This window comes from Cydia amplana, chromosome 8, assembly GCF_948474715.1.
Source record: "Cydia amplana chromosome 8, ilCydAmpl1.1, whole genome shotgun sequence".
In the NCBI taxonomy this organism is placed as follows: domain Eukaryota; kingdom Metazoa; phylum Arthropoda; class Insecta; order Lepidoptera; family Tortricidae; genus Cydia; species Cydia amplana.
This window is the reverse complement of record NC_086076.1, coordinates 17,129,007-17,153,817: the sequence shown is the minus strand read 5'-3', so window position 1 is coordinate 17,153,817 and position 24,811 is coordinate 17,129,007. Positions and strand designations below refer to the sequence as shown.

Here is a 24,811-nt window from a genome sequence, read left to right as displayed (position 1 = left end):
GCATGGGCACTATATTGACTTCAATCAATTGGATTTTGAGAATGATCCTCTATACTTTGCATCCCATCATGCTGTAATTAATGACTCTAGCAAAACTACACGTACCCGGGTAGTTTTTGACTGTTCTTTGCAATCTAACAAAAAGGTATCGCTCAATGACATTTTGCTTAATGGACCTCCGGTACAAAAAGACTTGTTTGACATAATGCTTTTGTTCCGATTAGGCAACTATACCTTCTCCACAGACATACGACGCATGTTTCGATGTGTTGAAGTTAATCCGATGCATGCCAAATTACAAAATATTTTGTGGAGAAGCAATCCTAATGAGTCTCTAAAATGCATACAATTAGATACTGTTACCTACGGGCAAAAGAGTAGTTCATATTTAAGCACTCGATGCTTACTAGAGCTCGCAGATAGGTATGAAAGTGATTTCCCACTTGCAGCTTATATATTAAGGAATTGCACCTATGTAGATGACATGTGTTTTTCAAACTCCGATTTAAAGGTTATGATGGAAGCCAAATCGCAATTAAGGGAGTTGTTAAGTAAGGGTAGTTTCAATACACACAAGTGGGCATCTAATGATCAGCAAGTCTTAGAGGGCATTCCCAACGATAAACGGCAGTTTGATGACTTAGACTTCCAAAAGGATAATTTATATTTAAAGACTTTAGGTTTAAAACTTAATATGCGAGAGGATTTCTTTGTTTTTTCTTGCCCCGAGGCCTTTAAAAAGGAAAAACCTACCAAAAAAGAAATATTAAGCTATATTTCGAAATTTTATGATCCGCTAGGTTTTATAGCGCCAATTATCATGAAGGCAAAGGCTTTCATGCAAAATATATATGCTGAGAAAATAGGTTGGAATGAGGTTCCTTCAGCTATGCTGCTTCAGGAGTGGTCTTCATTTGCTTTCAAGTTATCTCAAATGGAACCCTTCACCATTAATAGGAACCTGCACATCCCCTCGAATGCTTCTGCATTGCAATTGATAGGGTTTGCTGATGCATGTAGCACGACAGGTTACGGCTGTTGTGTGTATCTTCGGGTGGTCAACGAACACGGTAATGCTTCACTTTCATTACTTTGTGCTAAATCTCGAATCAACCCCCGCAATAAGGATACGCTCACCATAGCTCGCTTAGAACTGTGTGCTATGCTACTATTATCTAAACTCATCGCTCGTGTTTATGAAACGCTAAAATCGCAATTAAACATACAAGATGTATATCTGTTTTCTGACTCGCAAATTGCGCTAGCATGGGTGAAAACAGAGCCTTTAAGGCTTCAAGCTTTTGTTGCCAATCGGGTCAGGTTGATTCGGGATTTCACAGATAGATGGCGCTGGCTGTACGTACCCAGTGGAGAAAATCCGAGCGATTGCCTGAGCAGAGGCACAGATCCAGATGAGCTGCGCCACATACCCATGTGGCTGCACGGCCCAAGCTTTCTACAGGAAGGTAACTATAATTTTAATGATAAGCTTAACCCTCCTGCAATCGATGACCTACCTGAATTGAAAAAGGCGCCCTCTAGTGCCAAGGTGACGCTAGTTACTCAAAAAGGATCAGATCCTTACGATTTCTTAGAAAGGTATTCTGATCTCAACAAAATGGTAAGGGTAATGGCCTATGTTATGAGATTTTGCTCTAATTTAAAAACTAAAAACACGAATAATCTTGAGCATCTCTCCGCTAAGGAGCTTCAATTAGCTTTACTCCAGATTATAAAACGTGAACAAGGCATTTACTTCAAACATGAAATTGACAGTCTCAAAGGCTATACATCTGGAGCTCTCTTCAGACTTAACCACTGATGCTTTCCTTGCTTGTTTCAAGCGATTCATAGCGCGGAGAGGCCTTCCTACCGACGTATTTTGTGACAATGGTGGATGCTTTAAGGGGGCAAAGAACCAATTAGCTGAGCGGTACAATTTAAATGCATCACAAGTTCATCGGACTCTGGTGCAATCCTATGCGGCACAGCAACGCATTACCTTTCACTTCGTGCCAAGCTATTCACCAGTGTTTGCTGGTCTTGCCGAAGCTGCTGTTAAAAGCACTAAGTACCACTTGAAGCGCATATTGCAAGCTTATGTACTAACGTATGAACAAATTCATACTATTTTATGTCAAATTGAAGGGACCTTGAATTCTAGGCCACTTTTGCCTGTAACTGCTGATGATATTAACGATCACAGCTATCTTACGCCTGGCCACTTTCTGATTGGCACTTGTATGACATCCCTACCGGAAGCGGACTTGGCCGAGTTACCTAATAATAGATTAAAGTTCTGGGAAATCTGTAACAAGGTTAAGGGCCACTTTTGGAAGGTATGGCATAAGTATTATTTAAATGTATTACAATGTCGTCCCAAGTGGCGCGATAGCCAACCAAATGTTAAAGTTGGTTCGTTAGTTATTATGAGAGAGCCTAACTCTCCCCCCATGACATGGCCCATGGCCAGAATTGTTAAAGTATATCCTGGTGATGATGATAAGGTGCGCGTTGTAGACCTCGTGGCACCTAATAAAAAGGTGTACAAACGTTCCTTAAGCGGTTTCGCTGTGTTACCTATCGAATAATTTGCTTGTGTATAGAAATCTGTTATGCATTGTGTTTATTACAACTATATGTTTGGACCATAAATATGCCTAAAAAATGTTAAGTTTATAGTTGATAAAAAGGCTATTATTATTTACCTATTTGATTATAACTGTAAGTTTGTTAGTTTAACTACTATATTGTTAATACCACTCAGAAGTTAAAGAGTGATTACCTAGTTTACTCCATTGTGTTCATCAACATATGCGTTGTATTTCTTGTTATTTAGCTAATATTCCTTAAGATGATCTCAATAGTATTGATCGTCTCTTGTTTTTTCTGTAGGATTTGAATAACAAAAATGTTTAATAAGATGTAACATTTATAATCTTTTAAGGCGAAGGTTTCGGCCCCGCCCCAGCATGTTGGCAAGTCCAACAAAACTTCTTACTTTCGTTACCATAGAAACCGTAGTAACATTGCCTTCACATTTTTACACCTATACGAATAGTACGTGTTAATTTTCTACTTTTATATAAAATATATTTGTGGCTACAAGACGGAGTTTCTGTTCTTCTACCTCTACGAACCAGCTACAACCACCGCACCGCTGAACATTTTTATCGCCTTTTTCTGTAAATTAATAGTTCATTTAAAACATATTATAAACCTATCCGGTCAGAACGGCTCCAATATAAAACGCTTAGTCCCAAATCACGACCTAAATCTATTTGGATGGGCATCCAAGCCATCCTGATTCCATATGCATCCGCCACATAAGCAGATTAGCGTCATAATTGATACGTAGCAAACGTACTCTTTAATCTGTTCTTTTTCAATATTTGGGAAAGGGACGAGAGGGAAATTCTGGATTCAGCGGACCGCAAGTCGAAATTATCAATGAAATCTACCGATTCGATGAGCGGCTAACGAGCGAACAGGCGTCAGACGTCTTCAAATAGAACTCGGTGATTTAGTCGACATCTTTTATTCTTCACTTTTGGTTTGTATTAATTTGAAAAGCAGTTTTCAGTGTCGGTTTTCCTTTCTTTTCACTTTGTAGCTATTAATTAATGAAAAAAAAACCTAATTCGTATTTTTAAATATAATAATTAATAGTAGTATTTTGAAAGATAAAGAGTCTTTACGAGCTTGTGACGACTGGTCTGGCCTAGTGGGTAGTGACCCTGCCTATTAAGCCGCGGTCCTGGGTTCGAATCCTAGTATGGGCATTTATTTGTGTGATTAACACAGATTATTTGTTCCTGAGTCTTGGGTGTTTTCTATGTATTTGTATATTATATATATATCGTTGTCTGAGTACCCACAACACAAGCCTTCTTGGGCTTGCTATGGGACTTAGTCAATTTGTGTAAGAATGTCCTTTAATATTTATTTATTTATTTATTTGTGTGGTGAAATAAAATTGTATCATAGTGTGTATAAAATTCACAGAAAGGTTGTTATTCATAAGGCATAATTTGTTGTCTTCTCGACTAACCTATATATTATTATCTACTCTTACTCAAATATTCCCATACTGAAAACCCCGATGTATTTATGATGATGACACACCACTGCCTACCAATTTACTAAAGTCATGTTTTTATCCCAAGTAAATAAATCGTACGGATTACCTGCCAGCCTATTATGGATAGCTTTATCCATCTTTATCCACGTGATAAAATAACTGTCACTGTTTAACACCGTGGGAAAGAAAGTGACGGACACCGTTTTATCACGCTGTCACGTAGACAAGAACGACCATCATATCCGTACTGCTCGTAGTAAATGGTTCAGCCGAGAAGAACTTGAGCCGTATCCGTAAAATGTTAGATGACTTTATGACAGCTATCCGTGGAATGAGCACGAAGTCAATTTCCGGGGATTAAGAGATTTTGTTATACGTGTCGAGTTTGTGGTTTGGTTGGTTTCGAAAGATGATGAAGGCTTAGTGAGACCGGCCCCTATTTCACCACGGCGACAGGTGCGACAATTTGACAAATGTCACTGTTGCTGACGTCAGAGGCATCCATGGGCTACGGTTACCGCTTACCATCGGGTGGGCCGTATTCCTGTTTGCCACCATCATTATATTATTTAAAAAAACGTTATTATATCGGCAAAAAACAGGTATTTCTCTTTCGAAGTTTATAATGATAATGATGACAATTGTCACACGATTTAATAGCTTTCGATAATTCTTGACAGGAAATGAGTTGTGTCGGAATTTCGTGACAATTGTCGTGTTTCTTGTGACAATTGTCATTAGCTTCGCAAAATAAGTAGGTGCTTATTTATTGGCGATATAATGGAGTTTTTTTTTTAATTAATAAATATGTTGGTGGCAAACAAGCACACCCCACGTCCGATGGTAAGCATTTACCGTAGTCTATGGAGGCCTGTGACGTCAGTAACAGTGATGTCGACAATTCTCGCACCTGTCACCGTGGTGAAATAGGGGCCTGGCCAGATCTATATTAACTAAAAACTTAAGCATTACCTAACAAGAAACATTAAAAATCTTTATAATAAGAATATTCTGCTGGTGAATGTGTACTTGAATTGATAATAATGAAATTCATGAGTTCTTACTTAACTGGCGAAGTCAGTTGGATAGAGGTATCAGTTGGAATCAGAGTATTATTGCTACTTAATACTTAATACGTTGCTACTAATTCATTTATTTATTCATAGTAGGTATGTGATATTTTCTACACAATTGTGGCTGTATTGCAAATGGGTGTTTTTCCGGCAGGTGTCTTAATTTTTATAGTAATTGTATATTGCTTGTCTTGTTTTGTTTTTTAAGCTTAGGTTAGTGTCTGATGGCGTCAATAATATACGATGAAAGCGTTTTAAGCTCACAACATATTTTTAAACAACGTGATAGATAACTTCTAAAAGGTATATACAAGTCATATCAATGCGAATGTTGGAAAGTTCGTGTTAGTAAACTGGAAGTCGATTATTTAGTTCCAATTCCTGGCAACAGGCCAAACGGCTAATATGATTAGGTTCGCTTTGATTCACTGCAGTTTTCATTGAAAATAAATCGAAGTTTTAACTTGCTTAAACTTTGAAGTTTTCATTTGATCGTACCTATGTTTTGACTTTTTTTTCCACCAGGATTTAGTTGATAGCACTTCATAAGCCAGTAAAGTTATTTTACAAAGTAACATTACGATTTAGAGATAACTAGCTACCCGTCCCGGCTTCGCACGGGTTACACAAAACCTTCACAAATTATACACCTAAACCATCCTCAAAAATCACTCTATTGACAGGTGAAAACCGCATGAAAATCCTTTAAGTAGTTTTTGAGTTTATCGCGAACAATACAAACATACAAACAGACAGACGCGGCGGGGGACTTTGTTTTATAAAGTGTAGTGATAAAAATTTGCACAAGTTCACCGAGCTTACTCCATCGCATTTTCTCAGAAATTTTCGTATTTGTCATCGTATTTACTTCAATGAGTCTCAGTACAAAAAGTACTGAGGATTATTGACTAAGTACATTTGCAGATATTTTTGAAGTAGGTACCCCAAAATGCAATAACAACGCACACAGTCTCTAATTGCGATCCCTTTACCCAGATCCTGCCTCCATTCCTAGAAGATCGGATGCAAATCTATGTTTTGAATTCATTTCCGGCCATTTAACGGAACCGGAAATAGACTGGCTATCGCCGGAAGCTCTATTCATGCCAGACATTTGTGATCACCTGAAGCCTGAAGATATAATTAGATATGTTATATGGACTGGAAGCGCTTTGTCAGAATTTACGGGGTGTGAATAACCTGTTCAGTCGGTTAGACTAGTTGACGAGTTATACGTTAGATGGCGCTATTTGTGTTGACTGAAATTCTGAATCGCGCTGTAAATATGTAAAGTAAGTAGATTTGTCTCGCAATGATGACCCGGATTTTTTAGTGCAAGTTGTACAAATTTTGGTGCTAATAAATAAAGAGGTATTTGGGGACTGTCTTACACCTATATGTATTATGTATTACATCCATAACTCAGAGAAAATACGTGATAACACACACAAATAAATACCCTTACCGGAATTCGAGCCCGGGACCTCTAGCTTTGCAGGCAGGGTCACTACCGACTAGGTTAGGAGGCCGTTAAAATTAACAATTTTATATAAGTGCCTAATTATCTTCAAATAATATCATTTTTTTTTAAGGTTTTGAATAAATAAGTACTTACTTAAATCAGTAACATCATTAGTAGTCTCGACTTGTCTCTATTTTCATATCCACTATTTACAATCCTGTCAATACCAAACAAACTGTCTCTGCGATATAATTTCATTGTTTTTACCTTTAATTCCGACGTTTCAGCTTAGTTGCACCAGCTGTGTCACGGAAAGACTGACGTCCCAACAAATGTCAACGGAGATATTAATAAAACACCACCAAACTACCCGAAATTAGTTCATAAAAATGTTCGGGGTAGACAAAGAAATTGCAGCTACCCGTCAAAATGTAATGTTTATTGTCCACGGCACGACACGCAACACACACAGTATCCGTACACTGGTCCGAAGATATATCCGCTGGTTTCAACATTTGAATCACTGGTCCCCAAGTTGACGATAATTTGTACCTGTCCTCTCGATTGAAATTTTTAGGATGTTTTTTTAATTTCAATCGTCTCTCACACGATCCGCGGATAATAGTGTCGCTCGTTGGAGAGGACTTTGGGTTTATGTAGCTCAATCCAGTGATTCGTTCCGGTTGTCAGCAAGTACTCAGCTATTGCGGATTTGTTTACATGGCGATTTTTAACAGCTGCTATGTGTTCCTTCACCCTCTCTTGAACGCTGCGCTTAGTTTGGCCAATGTACGCACTTCCACAACTGCATTCTATCTTGTAGACACCCGGATTCTGATACGGAATGACATCCTTTGGGCTGCGTAAAAGACTTGCTACTTTAGATAACGGCGTGTATACAGTCTTAATGGAGAATTTCTTCAGTATTCTTCAGTGAAATTATATCGCGGTAGACCCGTTTGTGTAATTAAATATGTGTACAAAACGCGAGAGTTTAAAGTGTTAAACTGTCTCTGTTTAGCCCAATCGTTGACTGTTAGAGAATGCCTCAAGGCGTTAAGTCCGCCATTTGTACTGTTTTTGTGTAAATTTGTGCAATAAAGTTTAAATAAATAAATAATATACACCGCACAAATGTTTCACGCTTTTCAAAATTTGATTGCAAATTCCGCTCACTGTTATTCTCAGATCGCTTAAATAAACAATTTAATCGAACCGCCGCTTTCATAAGAGAAAATTAAAACATTCAGTAACCCCATTTCTGTAGCTTTGCCATAATCATTATGTTTATAGATTCAGGAAACAGTTCCGGACGAAGGCGAGAACTTGCTCCATAAAATTCCTGCAATAAACAACTGTTGATATTATTCATGGCGTCTGTTAAGTTTATTTTACTTCCTCACCTTTATAATTACTTTATAAAGGATTCTTTTTTAACCCGACTCGGCACGGTCAGAAGAGGCCGACTCTGATTTTACAATTTGTTAAGATCATCCGGTTTTAACCTTGATTCTTGTTAACAGACCGCGCGCACTAAAGTGTAATTTTTTGGATGACTGTCATGTATCAAAATAAGATGAAGACCTTAACCGCGAACACCGAAGTTCGGGCATCTTTCTCTTTTACTCCAATTAAGGCGTAATTAGAGTGACAGAGATAGTTGCTCGAAATTTACGAACTTCGATTTTCGCGGTTATAGCCCAGAATCGGCCTCTAGCACTGTGAGGAATGGTACACTTTAAACGATAAACTCATAATGGAGGATCTTTTATCTTCAGATCAAATTAACCTAAATAATTATGGGTACAATAAAAATGATGACCCTTTCTAAAGTTTCATGGGATAGGAGAATTTACGGCCCTTTTGTATCAGGGACTGTAAATTTAAACTTTTCTTATTATAACGACTTTTATACCATGCATAAGTATTAACTGTCTGTTAAAAGAAAATTACAGACAGCGATAAAAGCTTGTATCAAAAATTAAAATGTTGACAAACTTAACTAACTGTATTACTTATACAGTTAGTCCTGTCAGTTGCTCCTATAGGACATGAATGCATTATCATTGCCTATATACTTAGGGTAAACTTAGCGTAATCGGAGTCTTTATATAGTTTTATTACTAGGTAACGTAATATATTAATTTCATGATTCGCTGGAAAACGATACCAGTCAGTCATATTTTCCCGCCGAATTGGTTGGCAGATAGCCGAAATTGTAAATCTAGTGGCGGAGAGAAAAATAAAATATCGAGACAAGTATTGCAAGGGAGATTTATTTAATCCCATATTGGTTAAAAAAATACAATGTTTGTTTATAAGGAGATTTCCACATGTTTGGATTTGGATATAGGAAGGATATAACCTAAGATTAATAGGTAGCGGATAAAATCTAAAAGCTTTGTGTAACCACATATCATGCAGGATTGTATTAATGCATATATTCAATTATTCATGATGAGGTTAACAATTTAAATTTAAATTTATTGAACTTAGTAAAAAAATCAAATTATTTTATCACATATTTTGATTTGTATCTTTTGGCCCTTTGAGTTGGGCCAGGAGCCCGTTTCTCAAAAGCCGGTAACTTGTAATACAAGTGGAAGTCCCTTTCTAACAAAAGCTGTCAAAAAGTGACATCCGCTTGTATTACAAGTAGCACTCTTTTGAGAAACGGACCCCAGGGCGTTAGCTGAAGACGCCAGTTCGAATCCGGCCTTCGCCACTGAAGGGCTTGGTCGCTTTTTCTTTGGTATATATATATTTTTTTTTAATTTTATGCAAATGTCCGCTATAAATTTCAGTTTATAATTAATTTAATTTAATATTATTTGTTTTTTGCTATTTTATTTTAAAATGTGTAAGTAAGTAATTCAATACATTGTCAGGGATGTCATACCAGCTAATGTAACGACAACCAAACAGACGGAGTCGCAGGCAGAAGCTTAGATACTAGCTTCTAAACTACAGCTACAGGCTAGCAAGTAATACGGGTAAGTACCTACTATTGTATCAGTTTCAATTCGACACAGACGAGATGAAATTCAACACAATGGTATTCGAGAGTGCTTCTACAAGAGCGTATTGGATACCAATGGGGCTCCATACGTACCCTGAATCGGTATTGAGATTAAAGGGTCAAATTCTGTAACGTGGTATCGATAATGTTAATATCCAGACAGGAAAATTGGGACTACGTTTATGTGGAAAAGCGGTTTCGGGGCAGTTGTCCGCTTTCATATCAAGGGGTTTGCAACTTTGGGCATTGTTGCCTTAAGTTAGACAGTTTATAAGTGTAAGTGTAAGGCCTGAGTGGACGCTCAAAGCGGAGCATTCGGCGGGGCGTGCAGCGTGGCGTCGAGCTCCCAAGGGATTTGAGCAGCGTGCACTAAGGCCGCTCCTATATATTATACGCTACTATACGCTTGCATTTGTTTAACATGCACGCCGTACGCCCCGCCCCGCTGCACGCCCAACTCGAGCGTCCACTCAGGCCTTACACTAAGGTTGGATCTTGCGCTTCTCCTTGGTTGGATTAGCGTGTTTCCATACTATCATAATAGTGTCAAATAAACAGCTACTAACGACAATGAACATCTAGTGGGGTGTTACATATTACTGACACGCAACCATAAATTTGATTATTCCATTTACAAAGAGCTGTAAATTAGAGTGATTGATATCGAATTAGGTACTTAGATGATAAAATGGAGCCAATATAACAATATACTTGGACTATTTTCCTTAGAAACGTTTTGAAAGTTTCCAAGTTTTAATTAAGTATAAGAAATTTAAGTCATGGAAATTACCGTGCATTTATGTACTGAATGCTACATAAGCGTGTACTTTTAATACAACCGCAAATTGAATCGAGGTGAGGTTAACAAATAATCTATACAATTTTTCCAGTTGCAGGAAACAAAGTCGTGAATTGAATTGTAGTTTGTGTCCACAAACGAATGTAGTTATTGAATTATCAGCAAATCTACAAGCTATTAGCACCCATTTGTCCCCGACTTGACAAACATCAACCCTTTCAACGTCCCGGCCATTAGGTATATGTTACGCTAAAAGGATAATTTTCATACGTGTCCTGACTAACAGGAAATAATTATAACACGCTGCAGGTATGTCAGTTGGAATAATATCTATCCTATCCGTCTTAAACAAATACAAGGTGAGGCTCACTCAAATTAGAAGGAATACCAGAGGCCAGAAAATAGAGAAGACCTAAAATGTCTTCGATGCTCACCGAGTGCCCTGCATTACTCATCATTGTTGCAGGTGGCACTATTTAAGAGCCTTGGTGAAAACTGGGTTTCACTAAAAACGGGTTTGTACGGTAACAGATATAAAACATACTCAAAGACGTATACGGACAGACTAACATGGCAAACTATAACAGCTCCGCTTTAAGGATGACTCACTCATTAGACCGGACCGTGCCCGGGCCGGAGCTTCCGGCGCTTACTTTTCTATGACAGATGGACAGGTGATCATGTGACGCTTTCCGTTGAAAACGAAGCTCCGGAAGCTCCGGCCCGGACACATCCTTTAACCAATTCGGCTACGGAATCTTATTTACAAACAGGTGCTCGAGAATAATTTATTACCATGTAGCATATTTGTATCCATATGTACAAAACAGTTCCCCCATGTGGTCATTAATTATTATGTTGTCATATCAACAGCTGTAGTTATTAAGTAATAATTACTAGCAGGTATTCATAATGAAACCATATTCTATACTATAATATCTTACACACGTATTGGACAAATTTGACATTTACTTGCTCTTTAATTTTAATATTTAATGAATCAGTGACCATTCAAAAGGTTATGTTCCTGTCAGCTCGCTCTGCAGAAACTAAGTACACACATGTCCAACCGCGGAACTTCCGCATTATTTTCAACATCCGCATCTGCATCCGCATCCGCATAAAACCGCATCGATTTTATGCATCGAGCTTATGCGGATGCGGATGTCGAACAAGTCGGTACAGGAACGTCTTAGCGGCGGCGTAAGTGCTAGGTAATTTCGTCATTACCTATAACGAAATCGTCTAGATCCAGAAAAGTCGGCCAAGTTACTGTTTATTAAATGTAACGCACTTATTTTCTTGCTCAAATACTAAACGTTTCCTTTTTTAAATAAAAAAATACTAAAAATGGAATATTTGACGTTTTCTAAGTACCTAATCATGACATCCGCATCCGCATCCACAACCGCGGATGTGAGCCTTCAAATATCCGCATCTGCATCCGCATCCGCAGATGTCAAAAAATCTGCATCCGCAACATCCCTGTTTCGAAATAGGTTTATAGATAGGATTCCCAAAAGAACGTAAAATCGGGCAGAATATCGTATCAGCGAGCAGCATATCAACAGTGAACCAAGAATTTAAAACTGGAATTATACTTGTAAGCTTGTTCAGTCGACGTCATAGCAGGGCGTTTTTTTTTTGTTGTCCCCTACACTTCTTTTTTCAAATTTGTGATTTTTTATGTTATTTCTATTCAGAATCACGAACTCTTTCTATCCTAATAGGAGAAAAAAAGTGTCCTAAGGTTTTTATTTCCATTACGTCACCATTTTTCATAGACTTTGTATTGCGGTCGCGGAATGGAAAGATCGAAAAATGTATGGAAATTTTGGGACACTTTATTTTACCTATTAGGATAGAAAGAGCTCGTGATTCTGAGTAGAAATAACATAAAAAACCCCAAATTTGAAAAAAAGTGTAGGGGACAACAAAAAAAAAACGCCCAGCAATGTTTACATTTTTAGCGTTATGACACCTTTGCACATTACTCCTTAGTAATGTGCAAAAGTGTAAACATAAATCTTTGATATCGACTGTACTAATATAGTTTGTCAAACCAATTCGTTAGTAAATAAGAACCAAAAAAACTATAGGTAGAATCTGTGCGGAAAGAGAAGAGCCGTGGAATGTATGGGGCCCAATACATTCCACGACTCTTCTCTTTCCGAAGAGACTCTACTCATCCTTTTCTTTTGGGTGCTAGTACTAGTGTAAGACAAAGATAGTATGATTATCTCTGTCTATGTTTGAAATAAGATAGTCCTTTGACAAACTATAATTATACATACTTATTTCGATTTACCTATTTTTATATAAAATGTCTATATTAAAACGGCAAAACCCAACAGATGTTCTTTATTGGAACTAAAACAGCGTCTCACTCATTAGGTACCTTAGTTTAACAACAAAAGCAAATAGAAACCAGTATTATTTACAGTGAAAATCAGAAGAATACCTTCTCGTAATGTTAAAATGATTAAAATTAAACAATCTTAGTATCATTATATGTACATATACATACCTACATATCAATTTCCAGAACTACGAAAAATGAGAAAAATACTTACATTTTAAGTTTGATACTTTATTATTTATAAAATGACAGTCAAGCGCAATTAAAACTATTTTTATAGGTACAACAAATTATAGAAATTATCCCTTTATTATATTATTACAAATTAATTATCCCTTAATTTTTTCATTATATTTTGAATCGATACATGGTTGTTATTTTCTTACTTGCAATAATTTGATTTTATTATTAATTGTTTTTTAAAGGATGTGAAAGTTTCAATCAGAACAGAATAGATCCATTATCTTCAATTTATTCAGTCTATTATTTTCTTACAATTTTTCTACCACTATACTGAAGTTTAACTAGGTCGAAGGTTTCCTTTTCTTCGGTAAATTTAATTTTAGTTGATAAAAACTAAGCTTATAAGTCATCACAGCAAAACTAGGGCAAATTTGTTCTCATAGAGCGTAATAACTAAGTTCTAATAGATCTTCCTGGTAAGCCGTTATGAAACTTTATCCAATACACCATTCAAGTAACATACTCCGTAAATAATAAAACGATGAAAAAAAATATTTATACATGCTTATGGGTATACCATTCAACCTGAAACGATATGGGTATTATAGGTGTAATAAGCATTAACTTTAAATTGAAAGGGAAAAATATAAACTGATTGGATCACATTTTATATCCAAACAGTTTGTATTTGACAATTCAAATAAAAGGATAAACTTACAATCGCAAATTAAAGGACTTATTATTACAGACAGAGTCTACAAGGTAAAAATAGTTCAACTACCATTTAATATGCCTGTGAAAAAATAATGCAGGTAACAATGATTTCATTCATCAAGTTTACGGTCTATTCGTGGGTAAATAATTTGGAGTGTTACGCCTAAATCACGTTAGTTAATATAAGACCAGAGATAATTTATCACGTGCCGGATTGCGTCGGCGCGATGAGCAGGCCCAGGGCTAGTGTTAACAGGATTACGCTCGGTGATGACACGTCGCTTGAGCTCTTCACTGGAACAATACAGCTGTGTGAATATGAAAACCTTCTTTCACTTCTCATGCTCGTAAAGTTGGTGTTTAAGTCATGTGTAAGCGGCGAAAAGGTGCTATTTATGCTCTAGCGCATAAAGTAAAATCATCTATGTCGATTTATTGACTTGGCAATAAAGTCCACAACCTGCCATACAAACTGCCACTGCTGCAATTGGTGCGTGCCCCACTCGGCCGTACGCAGGCCCGAATACTCATTTCTTTAGTCTTGAATAAATACGCTAAAATAACTTTAAATATTTTCCTCTCAATTGAAATGAAACGCAGAGTATACAACTCGGTCATAAATGCCATTAAAATTGGCTTCAGGCAACAATAAGCAGTGTTAATTATATATCTAATTTAAGAGTATTCTTTTTATGCAGTGGCAAAGGCAGCAGGCCGTAATCGCGTCGATACAGTTTGGCAAAGTTGTCACAGCTGGGCTCCATTTCCGTCAACCCGCGTTAGTCGCCCGGAGCGAAATTGCTTTCTCGCAAAGTGTCGAACAAGGCGCTTAAAGTCTTTAACGTATAATCTATGTCGAATCTTAGGAACTTAGGTTTAATTTATATAGTTAAATTATGAAGACTTTCAGAACGCTCGAAATTTCTTTCAAGGCATGGAACAATTCATGATGAAAGCAATTCACAACAAAATCGTGAATGTAAATAATCTTGCAAATAAAAAATTAGAAGGGTTCGCTTTCGCTACTTTCAAAATCAATTTCAAGCATAAGTGTTGGACCAAGCTAACTGCATGTCATTTGCAATGACATCGTGTGCTTGCAGCATACTTCCCTTCGGCCGCGTATGTAACCGGAGTTTTGTAACCAGTTACCTAAGAAGAAAAAATGATCCTCATAGGATACTGGTATCCAGGTGATATATTTTTTTCCTTTCACGTAACCGAGTTACAACCTAGGAAAATTTCCTAATGATTACGAGAAAGTACTTTATATTCCTCGTAGGTAACTGCTTAAAAGATAGATAGGTATGGTATTATCAACCTCTCATAAATCATAGATAAGACGCGAATTCGCGTCCGTGGCATTACGTTCAAACTCTTGAGGTCGCGATATCGCGTCCGCGGCATTACGTTCGAGTTCTTGAGGACGTGATATCGTGTCTGCGGCATTAAGTTGAGGTTCTTGAAGACGCAATGTCGAAGAATATATTTTATTGCAAGTAATAATGCCAGTTTCACACGAGGGCAGAGCAGTGGGGAGAACAGTAGGCAGCACGGTACTGCTACAACTGGGCATAACTTTGCAACTCAAATATAATGAACTAAGCGTAGACTAACTCCTAATACTTTCTGTTGCCCTGGTACTTTTCACTCTTTTCTCACCACGAAATTCGTCACTTATTCCACACCATGTCTTCAATTACAAAAAAATAATAAAACAGGTAAAGCATGAATCCGGATCACTCATGGTTTCATATAAGAGTATTATTTATTCCTTACTGGATACTAGTTACGTACAATCATACAGGTATCAGTAAAGGTAAAAATCCTATTACTTGGATACCAGTATCCTATGAGGATCATTTTTTATTTTTATGTAACTGGATACAAAACTCCGGTTACATACGCGGGTTTTAAATTACTAAATAATTATTATAAAACAATCACTGCGCGCGAAATTACAAAAATTGTGGACATGACGCCGTCTTTTCGCTTTCACGTCAGGCTCGTAGATGCGGCAGAGCGAAGAACACGCGAACGAGTATCCTGTTTGTGTAACCTCGCTTGCAACGATTGACACAACCATAGTTATGGACAAGAAATCAATTCTCACCAAGCAACATAGCCTCCTTGCTATCCGCCAGCTGGCTGTTCCCAACAACAGCCTCGCTGCCCTCTCTCCAGGCGGGCGCGACCCGCGCCGTGCACCGCACCTGCATAGTTCTCCCCACCGGCACCCGCAGGCCCAGCGCCGACGACATCAGCCCGTGCGCATACAGCGTCGGCGGGTACTCCACGAGGAGCTCCGGGTCTGTTACCTTCACAAGGAAGTTAAGTAACTATTAGTACACCTAAACAAATTTTGGTGGCGATCTCCATCTGGCTAAATGGACCAAAATTCACATCAAAATTCTCAAAAGTGAAAAATGAACATGAATGGGGGTTGATGGTATATTAAATGCTTATTCCAGCTGACGACCTTAAAACATATCTGGCCCGGTAGACAACATGCAGGCCCGGATCTAGGGTAGAGCGAGTGGAGCGGCCGTTCTAGACGCCGGATGGCAAGGGGGGCACCAAAATGGCAAATGAGAAAAAAAAAGAGTTTTGAAAGACGCGAGTGTGGCGGGGGGGCTCACAATGCGCTTGAAAACTTCAACGAAGGGCGCCAAAACCCGATTTCAGTCTACCCTGATCAAGGGCTCGGGCCGGCACTGACAACATGCCAATCGCTAACGCTCTGTAGCGAACGAAACGCAACTGTCACTGTCACACTAATATGGAAGAGTGATAGAGACTAATAGAGAGATACAAAGCGATTCGATAGCGAAGCGCAAGCGATCGTCACCTCGGCTAGGCCGCCAGCTCTGTGTTTCGGATATTCATTTTGACTGGATAAAGATAAGATAAGATAAAGATAAAAGATAGTTTATTCAAGTAGGCATAATTACAATGCGCTTATGAACGTCAAATAAAGCTAGGTAGACCGGCTCCAACCCTACACCTCTGCCCCGAGAAGATTTAAATACCTAATACTGGATACCTAATAGCATCAATAAATAATGCTTTGGTCCTTCAATCCGGATGGATACCAAACACCAAACTTGGTCTTTAACAGTCAGGGCCAGTAAATATCAAACAGTTGATATGTACCAATTCCTTGTACGTCACGTTGGTTGTTGTCAGGCATAATATTTTTACAGATATTTAACATAAGGGGACAGCGACCTAAAAACTATGTTATCGTTAAAAAAAATATAATAAGTTATTACCTTTTCCCCATCGATGTCCCAACTGAGCACGGCTGCCGGGTATGACCTCCCCGACGTACAATTTAAGAATAATGAATCCCCTCTTCTGTTCTCCTGTTCATTTCCAGTAATCCTAGGACCCTCCCTTGGTAAATCTACAAGGAAAATATCTTGTTTACAAAAAACAGGTACAGTTGCCCTAAGATACCTACGCTTAAGAAGGCCAATCGTTTTTTTTTTTATGTTTAATATGAATTTGCAGTTTTGTTTATGGTACTAGCAAACATGGACGCAAAATTTTAACTCATTCACCCAAAAGTATTTATAAGTGTTTAAGTAGGTAAGTATTAGAACCGGGCCTTTAATGGCACAGGTACTTACAAATAACTTCTAATTTTCCCTCTCCAGCCGCCGAGGAGAAGCTCGGTGCTTCTGCAGACACCTCGCACCGATACAGCCCCGACGTCTTCAGCATCACTTGGTGCAGGATCACTTTGCGGTCATCTGACTTAGCTACCTACGGAAATAACAATAATGAGCCCTCATAGCACTGTACGGAGATGCGATTGTATTATGAAGGGTTGTATTATGAATTTTATATTAAAGGAAAAAATGGAAAAAGTTACGCTTCCGGCAGGACTTGAACCCGCATCCTCCACAATCCGTGTGTTGCTCTTAACCAATTGATCTACGGAAAGCCTACCAGGACATCGCAAATCTTTCCATTCCTTCCTTTTATGCTTACAATGCTTTTTATGGCTTTTTTGTATTATGAAGTACCTAGTATTATTGTATATTCTTCTTACAAAAGACGGTGCTGTTACTTATAAACAGATGGGTACAATTAATTTAAAAAATAATGGTTACCAAACTATCCACGACATTTCATTTCAATCTAAAAATAGTCCATATCGAAATAAATACCCAAAAAGTACCTTTTTGTTAACAAGGTACAAGATCAAATCGAAATAATAAAACAACGAAATTGCCCCTCTAGGAATTCTGTACAGAAATCCTTTTAGAAAAATAATCTTATTCAGAATAATTCAGCAGTGATGGGAATGACAGTGCTTGAATAGTCGGTCCCGATCTATTGTCCAGACTTCGGCTTATTTCTCTTTTGAACAATATTTGCGAAGCGACGCTCACAGGGACAATACCCTATTACATTAGAGAATTATGTTTTTTGCTGTAACCTTTTGAGATAACTCTTAAATATTGGATATTGTTAAGGTTCTTCTGATATTATACCTAATTAGGTTAAGAATGAGTTTCATAATGGAGTAATTGGATGATCTGCTGTGTAGTGCTTCATCAAATTAATATTTACCCCTGAATGACTGTTGAAACTATCACAAATCTCTGCAATTGGCACACAATTCTCCTTTGAATTCTTCCAAGTTAAATTTTTAATGATACATTTTAAGACCAAACTGTAATATTACTTCTCTTTATGAATTCCACGACTGTAAAGTTTACAACGTTTTAATTTAATAGTGTGTTGTTACAGTATAATTACTGTAACAACACATTATACAAATTCACCAATCACGTCTTATTGCCACGCGCCACGGCTATAAGACAGAACAAAACAATAGAACAAAAGACATCAACGAGTCTTTGACCCAACAGGCCAGCACTTCGTTTCGGCAGAACTTGGATTTGCAATTGAAACCAAGTTTGTTTGATTATTGTTTAGATCACTCAACACGCTTCACGGTCTAAACAAAGCAGCTCTTTGTTATGTCACTATTATATAAGTGGATGTACGATTTAAAATGAGCACTCACATCAACTTTGATCCCCTCTATCTTATAGGCGTGCTTCGGCGGGTCGAACTTGGGCATGTACCGGTAGAACTCCTCGTTGTCGCGGTACCACTTGACGGAGTAGAGCGCGTCGTCGCCCAGGTCGTAGTCGCAGTCCAGCTGCGCCGGCTGCCCGCGCACGCGGTACGCCGGCACCGACACGCGCACCATCCGGAGCGGTAACGATTCTACAACAAAGTTTTTTTTGTAGGCACTTACAGACAGACTGAGGTAATAGTGACACGACCGCAAACTCACCAACTGACTTTTGCACAAAGTAAAATTACTAGGCTTCATTACGGTTATAAATATGCAGGACAAATAAGGTATCCTTTTACTGTTTTTTCTACTCCCGTACTTTTATTTGTTATTTAAAGGGTCGTGCACACACCTTTAGTTGCCTTACCAAACCCTACCTTATAGTTGTCAAGACAAGTCTTTACTCTATTCCCCAAAAAAGCATTTGTGCATACACGCAGTATCTTTTTGGCACTTACGATACTTCGTGTAATGACCACTTAAAAAATATTGAATGAAATACATTGTTACCAACCTTATATTAAATATATATATCTGACAAATAAGTAAACCATAGACATGTTCTTTTTTATTTCATTCATTCTTTTTCCGCCCGTACCCTCCATTTATGCTACTTCTTGAATGAAAAATATTTGTAAAATTTATAATTTTATTTTAAAGTAAGTGCTTGGTCGTAGAAAAAGTATTGTATGCAACGTTGTTTATTGAGCCAAAAAATACTCGTGGCTTCGGCTTCGCCTCAAATTGTTACTCACGCCACTCGCCTTTTTTGACCTCTCTTAAACAACGGTTGCATAAAATACTATTATGAATTCGAATGAATGAAAATGCTCAAGAAAACTAAGGGTTTATTATTGCTATTCTGACGAAATCAGAGGAACTAGCAATTATAATGTAATATAGTCTCCACGCTCTCCAAAAGTGCGTTTTAGAGACAATAGGTGTTTGTGCCTTCGCTTTTCTTCCTCAAAAATCTAGTCCAAAAATATAAGTGTAGTAAAATATTCCTTAAACCGAAATTCTCCATGAAAGATCTAATAATGTAAAGTTTTAAACCAACACTCGTAATTAAAATCAAATTCCTCTCCTTGACGGAGCACTGTGTGCAAATTTAATCTACTCTATCTACGTTTATTTCCCCGGAGTGTCTACAAACTGGACTGTGCAACAATTATTTAAGACAAGTACCAAATACAGGAGGAAACCTTGTTTAAATCTTAGCTAACTTCAGCTTAATCTGTAAAGTTTTCACTAAAGTTGACGACGAACTAGACTGTTTAAAGCAGTTGTATTCCAGTATCAGGCTACTCGCCTAAGCGATAGTTATGAGGTATTCATTAGTAATTGTGATAGGTTCTTTTATCTTTTAGTACATTGATAACATGGGTTACAAACGAAGAAGCAGATATATAAATAATAGAATAATTCTCACTAACTCCCTACTAATATTTTACACTAAGCGCGCTAATGGAATTTCCTCAAAAGCTTTTTGCAACGAGTTTCCAATTACTTTATTACTCGTACCTAAGATTTATTCAAGAAACATTTCTACATCACATTACATAATTAATTTTATTAAATTATATTATACGTAAAATACTTCATGTAGAATCTGCACAAAAAAGTACCTAATGTTTTTAGTTAACATTGACGCCCAACGTGGGACTAACTATTAGTTTATTTAAAACCTCTAGCGTCGAATGATGGTCTCTATAGCAGTTCATTTTTTTATTATTTGTAGATAGTTTTGGAAGCTAAGCACATTTATTTATTTATTAATATAACGTTTAAGTATTGAAAACAGCTAGAACATGTTCATATAACTCTTTTTTTAAATAAGCCCAACCAAAAGAAATTTAAAATAACTTTACTGTATTGGACACAAGGTATAATTTTAATAAATTTAGACGTTCTGAAATAGCCTTAAAAAAAAGAATAACAATAAGTATAACATAAAATATAAGAATGGTAAGGCATCGTTCTGGCTAAAAGTGTACTATCAAGGTTAGCAAAAAAAACCATAGTACACTCGCTATGATTCTATAGGTACTATCTGTGCCCTGTTTATTAAAAGCTTGTAACTTTGTAATACAAGTGGAAGTCCCTTTCTAACAAAAGCTGTCAAAAAGGGACTTCCACTTGTATTACAAGTTACAAGTTTTGATAAACAGGGCACTGTTATTTGAAATTGTCAAAGTGTATACGCTACATAGTACACACCAGCATATGCAGCCCCAGCAATTGCACATGAGTTTTCTAGCGAAATCCGGTGCTTTTCATGTTCCGCCGTTCCAAGTTATAAAATATCGCTCCACAACCACGGTCCCCAGACATCTAGCGCAGATTTCTAGTCTATTTTCATTCTACGACAACAGCGAGATTAAAATATTGGAGTGGGAATTCCATTGGACGGCTTCCGACGCAGGTTTATTTAATATTTCATTACTGTGCAAGACTGGATTTTCAGGGGAAACTGCTTGGAAACTATTACAGTTTCTAAAAGGCTTTGGAACTCTGGAGAGATCCACTTAAACTCTCGCACTTGCACCCCCTCTGGAGCTGTAAGAGTCAATGGGTGACGGTAATTGTTTTCAGGCGATTCGTTTTCTTGTTTGCCTCCTATATCATAAAAACAAGTTTTTTGTTAATTCAAATTGTAACTCTTAGTAGGCGTACCATCACACTTTGCTGTCTGAATAAGACCGTTCTGTGGACCTCATTACCGCCGTAATGCCATTATGACTCATTTGAAAAAACCACATAACTATAACTCTTTTTTGCGATTGAAGTATGTGCTAGCTATTAAAAAAGACAGAAAGTTTGATTATCTCGAAAATCACGAAACTTTTACTACACCTATAAGGGCATTTTCTGGAACAGTCTAAGGTACGGTCGGCGGTTAGAAGGTTATCCATTAATTACTGGGCACCCTGTATATATGACCCTATTTTCTTCGGTGTAAGGATTGAATTTCAAACCAAATCTTCAGTTTTATTAACAATATGTGACGGGTTTTTACGACCTTGAATTGAGACGCCTGATGCGCATCAATAAGTGTAAACGCAATTCCTAATGACACAACTCTGATTGCATTTCGCGAGCACCAATCAGTGAGAGGGATGGTTAAGGTCGTATCAAAACCAAATGAAAACCTTAACAATTAGTAAAATCAAAATCGGCCTCGTGGAAGTAAACAAGCCAAGTCTTGCGTAAAGAACGCGCTGAATATTTTACTTAACATTGACGCTAAAACAACAAGCCTTGATTGCCAGTTTATTATTCACCGACGCGCTTCTAGTTCGTGACCTATCTGAATAAAGGCTTTATTAACGCATTGATTTGTGAATTGTGACTTACATTTAACATTTTCTTGATAAAAATATTCAGAATATCATCCTAGTTCGAGGTTCCGGCTTTTGCTGGTGAAAATCTTAAATAATTTTATCGAGTGAGGTCATGAATAAAAAAATAGGTGTCTTAGATAATAATTATTTTATCTAGGCCTATAAAAAGGTCGTCCATTCTATTTAATGTTGAATCTTTTCATGAACATATCAAAATTGTATTGTAAAATATGTCTTGGTAAGATTTGATAATGTAGAGGTTAAACTTGAATAAATACTTTATTTAATTTCAAAAACAACTTGTCTATTTTACAAGCGTCAAGCCCCCATTTCAAAACTTACAAAAGACTGGCTCGGATTCACTCAGGACCTTTGCATGAACCCAGTATCTTCGTAATAGCAGACAAAGGTACAGGAAATATTTATACCGAATAAACAGCACCTCTTAACTTAACTTAATGGCTCTTATGTCTCGGCAATAAGGTATACGTGTTGTATTTTAACGGTGTAAACGACGTTAAGAAACGGAAACAAAGCCGTTAATAAATTTTAAATGTTAATAGGGTATTTACCTGTATTTAAAATAAATTATTTTATACCATGCATGAAGGAACCATACCAGAAGATTAATAGAGAAACGTTAACAGCAGTTATTTTGAGACACTATTTTTATTTTAAAACTCATATAATCCTATAAAGAGTAGGTAATTTGGTTGTGACGTCATCGTCATGCTAGTGTTTCATATAAATTCCATAGTAGCAAAATCGTTTTGACAGTTCGAAATAAGAAACTGATTTGACTAGTATTCACATACCCTATTGTTATTTGAATGTGTGTGCCTTAATAAAATGCAGATATATTGTGACCACGATTAATACAATTAGGCCAACGATAATTTATGACTTCGCCATACTTCACGTGAATAAAATGATCTACACAAAAAAGTATTTTCAGTTAACTTTGGCGCCCAACGTGGGACTTACTACTAGTTAATACAGTCCCGTCTAAAAATATCGACGTAACTGTACCTCTCGCGTCGAATGATACACCCCTGAAAATGAATGCCGAATGCATGTAATACGTGAGTTAAACCATATCAATTAGTTTTCATAGCCGACTTGTTTTTGCATAAATCTATTACATATTAATAAATGTTTCTGCAGATTACGAGCTTTGATTTAAAAAATACTTAAATCACTAGATTTATAATGTTAAAATCCCACTTCCAAGCAACTGCTTAAACAACAGATTTTTTTTTTTTTAAACAAAGCATCAACGCGTTTTCTTAAAAACATTGATTACCTTGTATAAGTAAGCTGAGAACTGCTATGATGAACATCCTCACGAAACCTTAGAAAACGTCTCATCACATCACACTTAAGTGAAAACACTGTCATCACAAGAACATTCGTCGTTATTTTCGTCACGTAATTTTAGAGGAAAACAGTCTGGCAGACGTCCATTCGCATTGGAGACTGACTCGGTACTGAGGTGCTTGCTTTTCAGTTGATGCCCGCTTTGGCTCTCCGGTTAAGATTTCCTTCTAAGTTTTACTCGTAGTTAAGTCTTATTTATTTATTATAAAACTAGCGACCCGGCGGCTTCGCACGCGTTAACAAATTATACATAAACCTTCCTCTTGAATCACTCTTTCTATTTAAAAGAAGCCGCATCAAAATCCGTTGCGTAGTTTTAAAGATCTAAGCATACATAGGGACAGACATACAGCGGGAAGCGACTTTGTTTTTTACTAATTTTGAAGCTGAAGCATCACCCATGGGGGAAAGCATTTTTATCATTATGCTGACGCCAAAACCGTTTGCCACAATATGAAATGCTGGCAACGCATTTGGTGTTGCAGGTGTCCATGGGCGACGATAGTTGTTTACCATCAGGTGATTCACTTGCTCGTTTGTATCCTATGCCATAAAAAAAAACATAACAGAGTAAGTTGCAGCGCTTTTACCTATCCTCCTGAGACCCAGAAGTATTTGTTTTGTTTTTAAATTTGGAACCCTTAGTTACGCAATGAAAGTTCAAAATATTTTTTGGAATATGTACAAAAGTTTGTACGCTGGGACTTAGGACTCCTAAGTCTCCTAAGTCCTAAGTTAGGAGGCTATGGCTAGTTTTAGAAGTGAAAACTTCTTTAGCGGCGCTGGGCACTTTTTGAGGTGGGGAAAAAATGATAAACTCGAGACAGCGTAAGGCGATCAGGTGACCGTAAAGCGATCACGTGACCGTAAGGTTTAGATGGCCACTCATTTAGATGGCATTTAAATCAATAAAGAAAAACTCAATGACATAATTCAATAAAGCTACATCTTGATGAAATCGCTAATAAAAGTGAACTCTAGTACTGGTGAATAAAACTCAAAATATCATGACCAAATAAAATATTTAGATGCGAGGTCTGCAAGGTAACTTTACAATTTCTATTCGAATTTTAAACAATTAACGCTACAAATTTGAATTTCGAATTTTAAACAAGCTTACCAGCAACCAGCGGCCAGCAATTTCGGAACTAAAGTTTTTCAATAGAAAGGAGGATGGATTAATTATACATAGTGCTGCAGACATTTTGGACTAGTCATTGAGTTTTCACTTCTGTCGGCACTCCCGGAGTGTAACCCGTTGTTTTTTTATTATTGTTGCATCAGGTAGGACCACTTTACAAA

At 37.3% G+C, this 24,811-nt stretch overlaps 1 protein-coding gene and 1 long non-coding RNA gene across 2 annotated transcripts in view; one reads left to right on the top strand and one right to left on the bottom strand.

The window, feature by feature from the left end:
* LOC134650165 (uncharacterized) overlaps window positions 1-24,811 on the top strand; it is a 74,240-nt gene that overhangs the window by 5,559 nt on the left and 43,870 nt on the right. The gene's annotated exons all lie outside the window — the stretch shown is intronic.
* Window positions 13,846-23,621, bottom strand: LOC134650147 (uncharacterized). The gene is made up of 6 exons (XM_063505003.1): window positions 23,436-23,621; window positions 18,732-18,937; window positions 17,323-17,458; window positions 16,963-17,096; window positions 15,804-16,008; window positions 13,846-13,984 (listed from the first exon to the last, which is right to left on the bottom strand). The coding sequence occupies exons 1-6, from the start codon at window positions 23,470-23,472 to the stop codon at window positions 13,893-13,895; spliced, it is 810 nt and encodes a 269-aa protein (XP_063361073.1). The 5' UTR covers window positions 23,473-23,621; the 3' UTR covers window positions 13,846-13,892.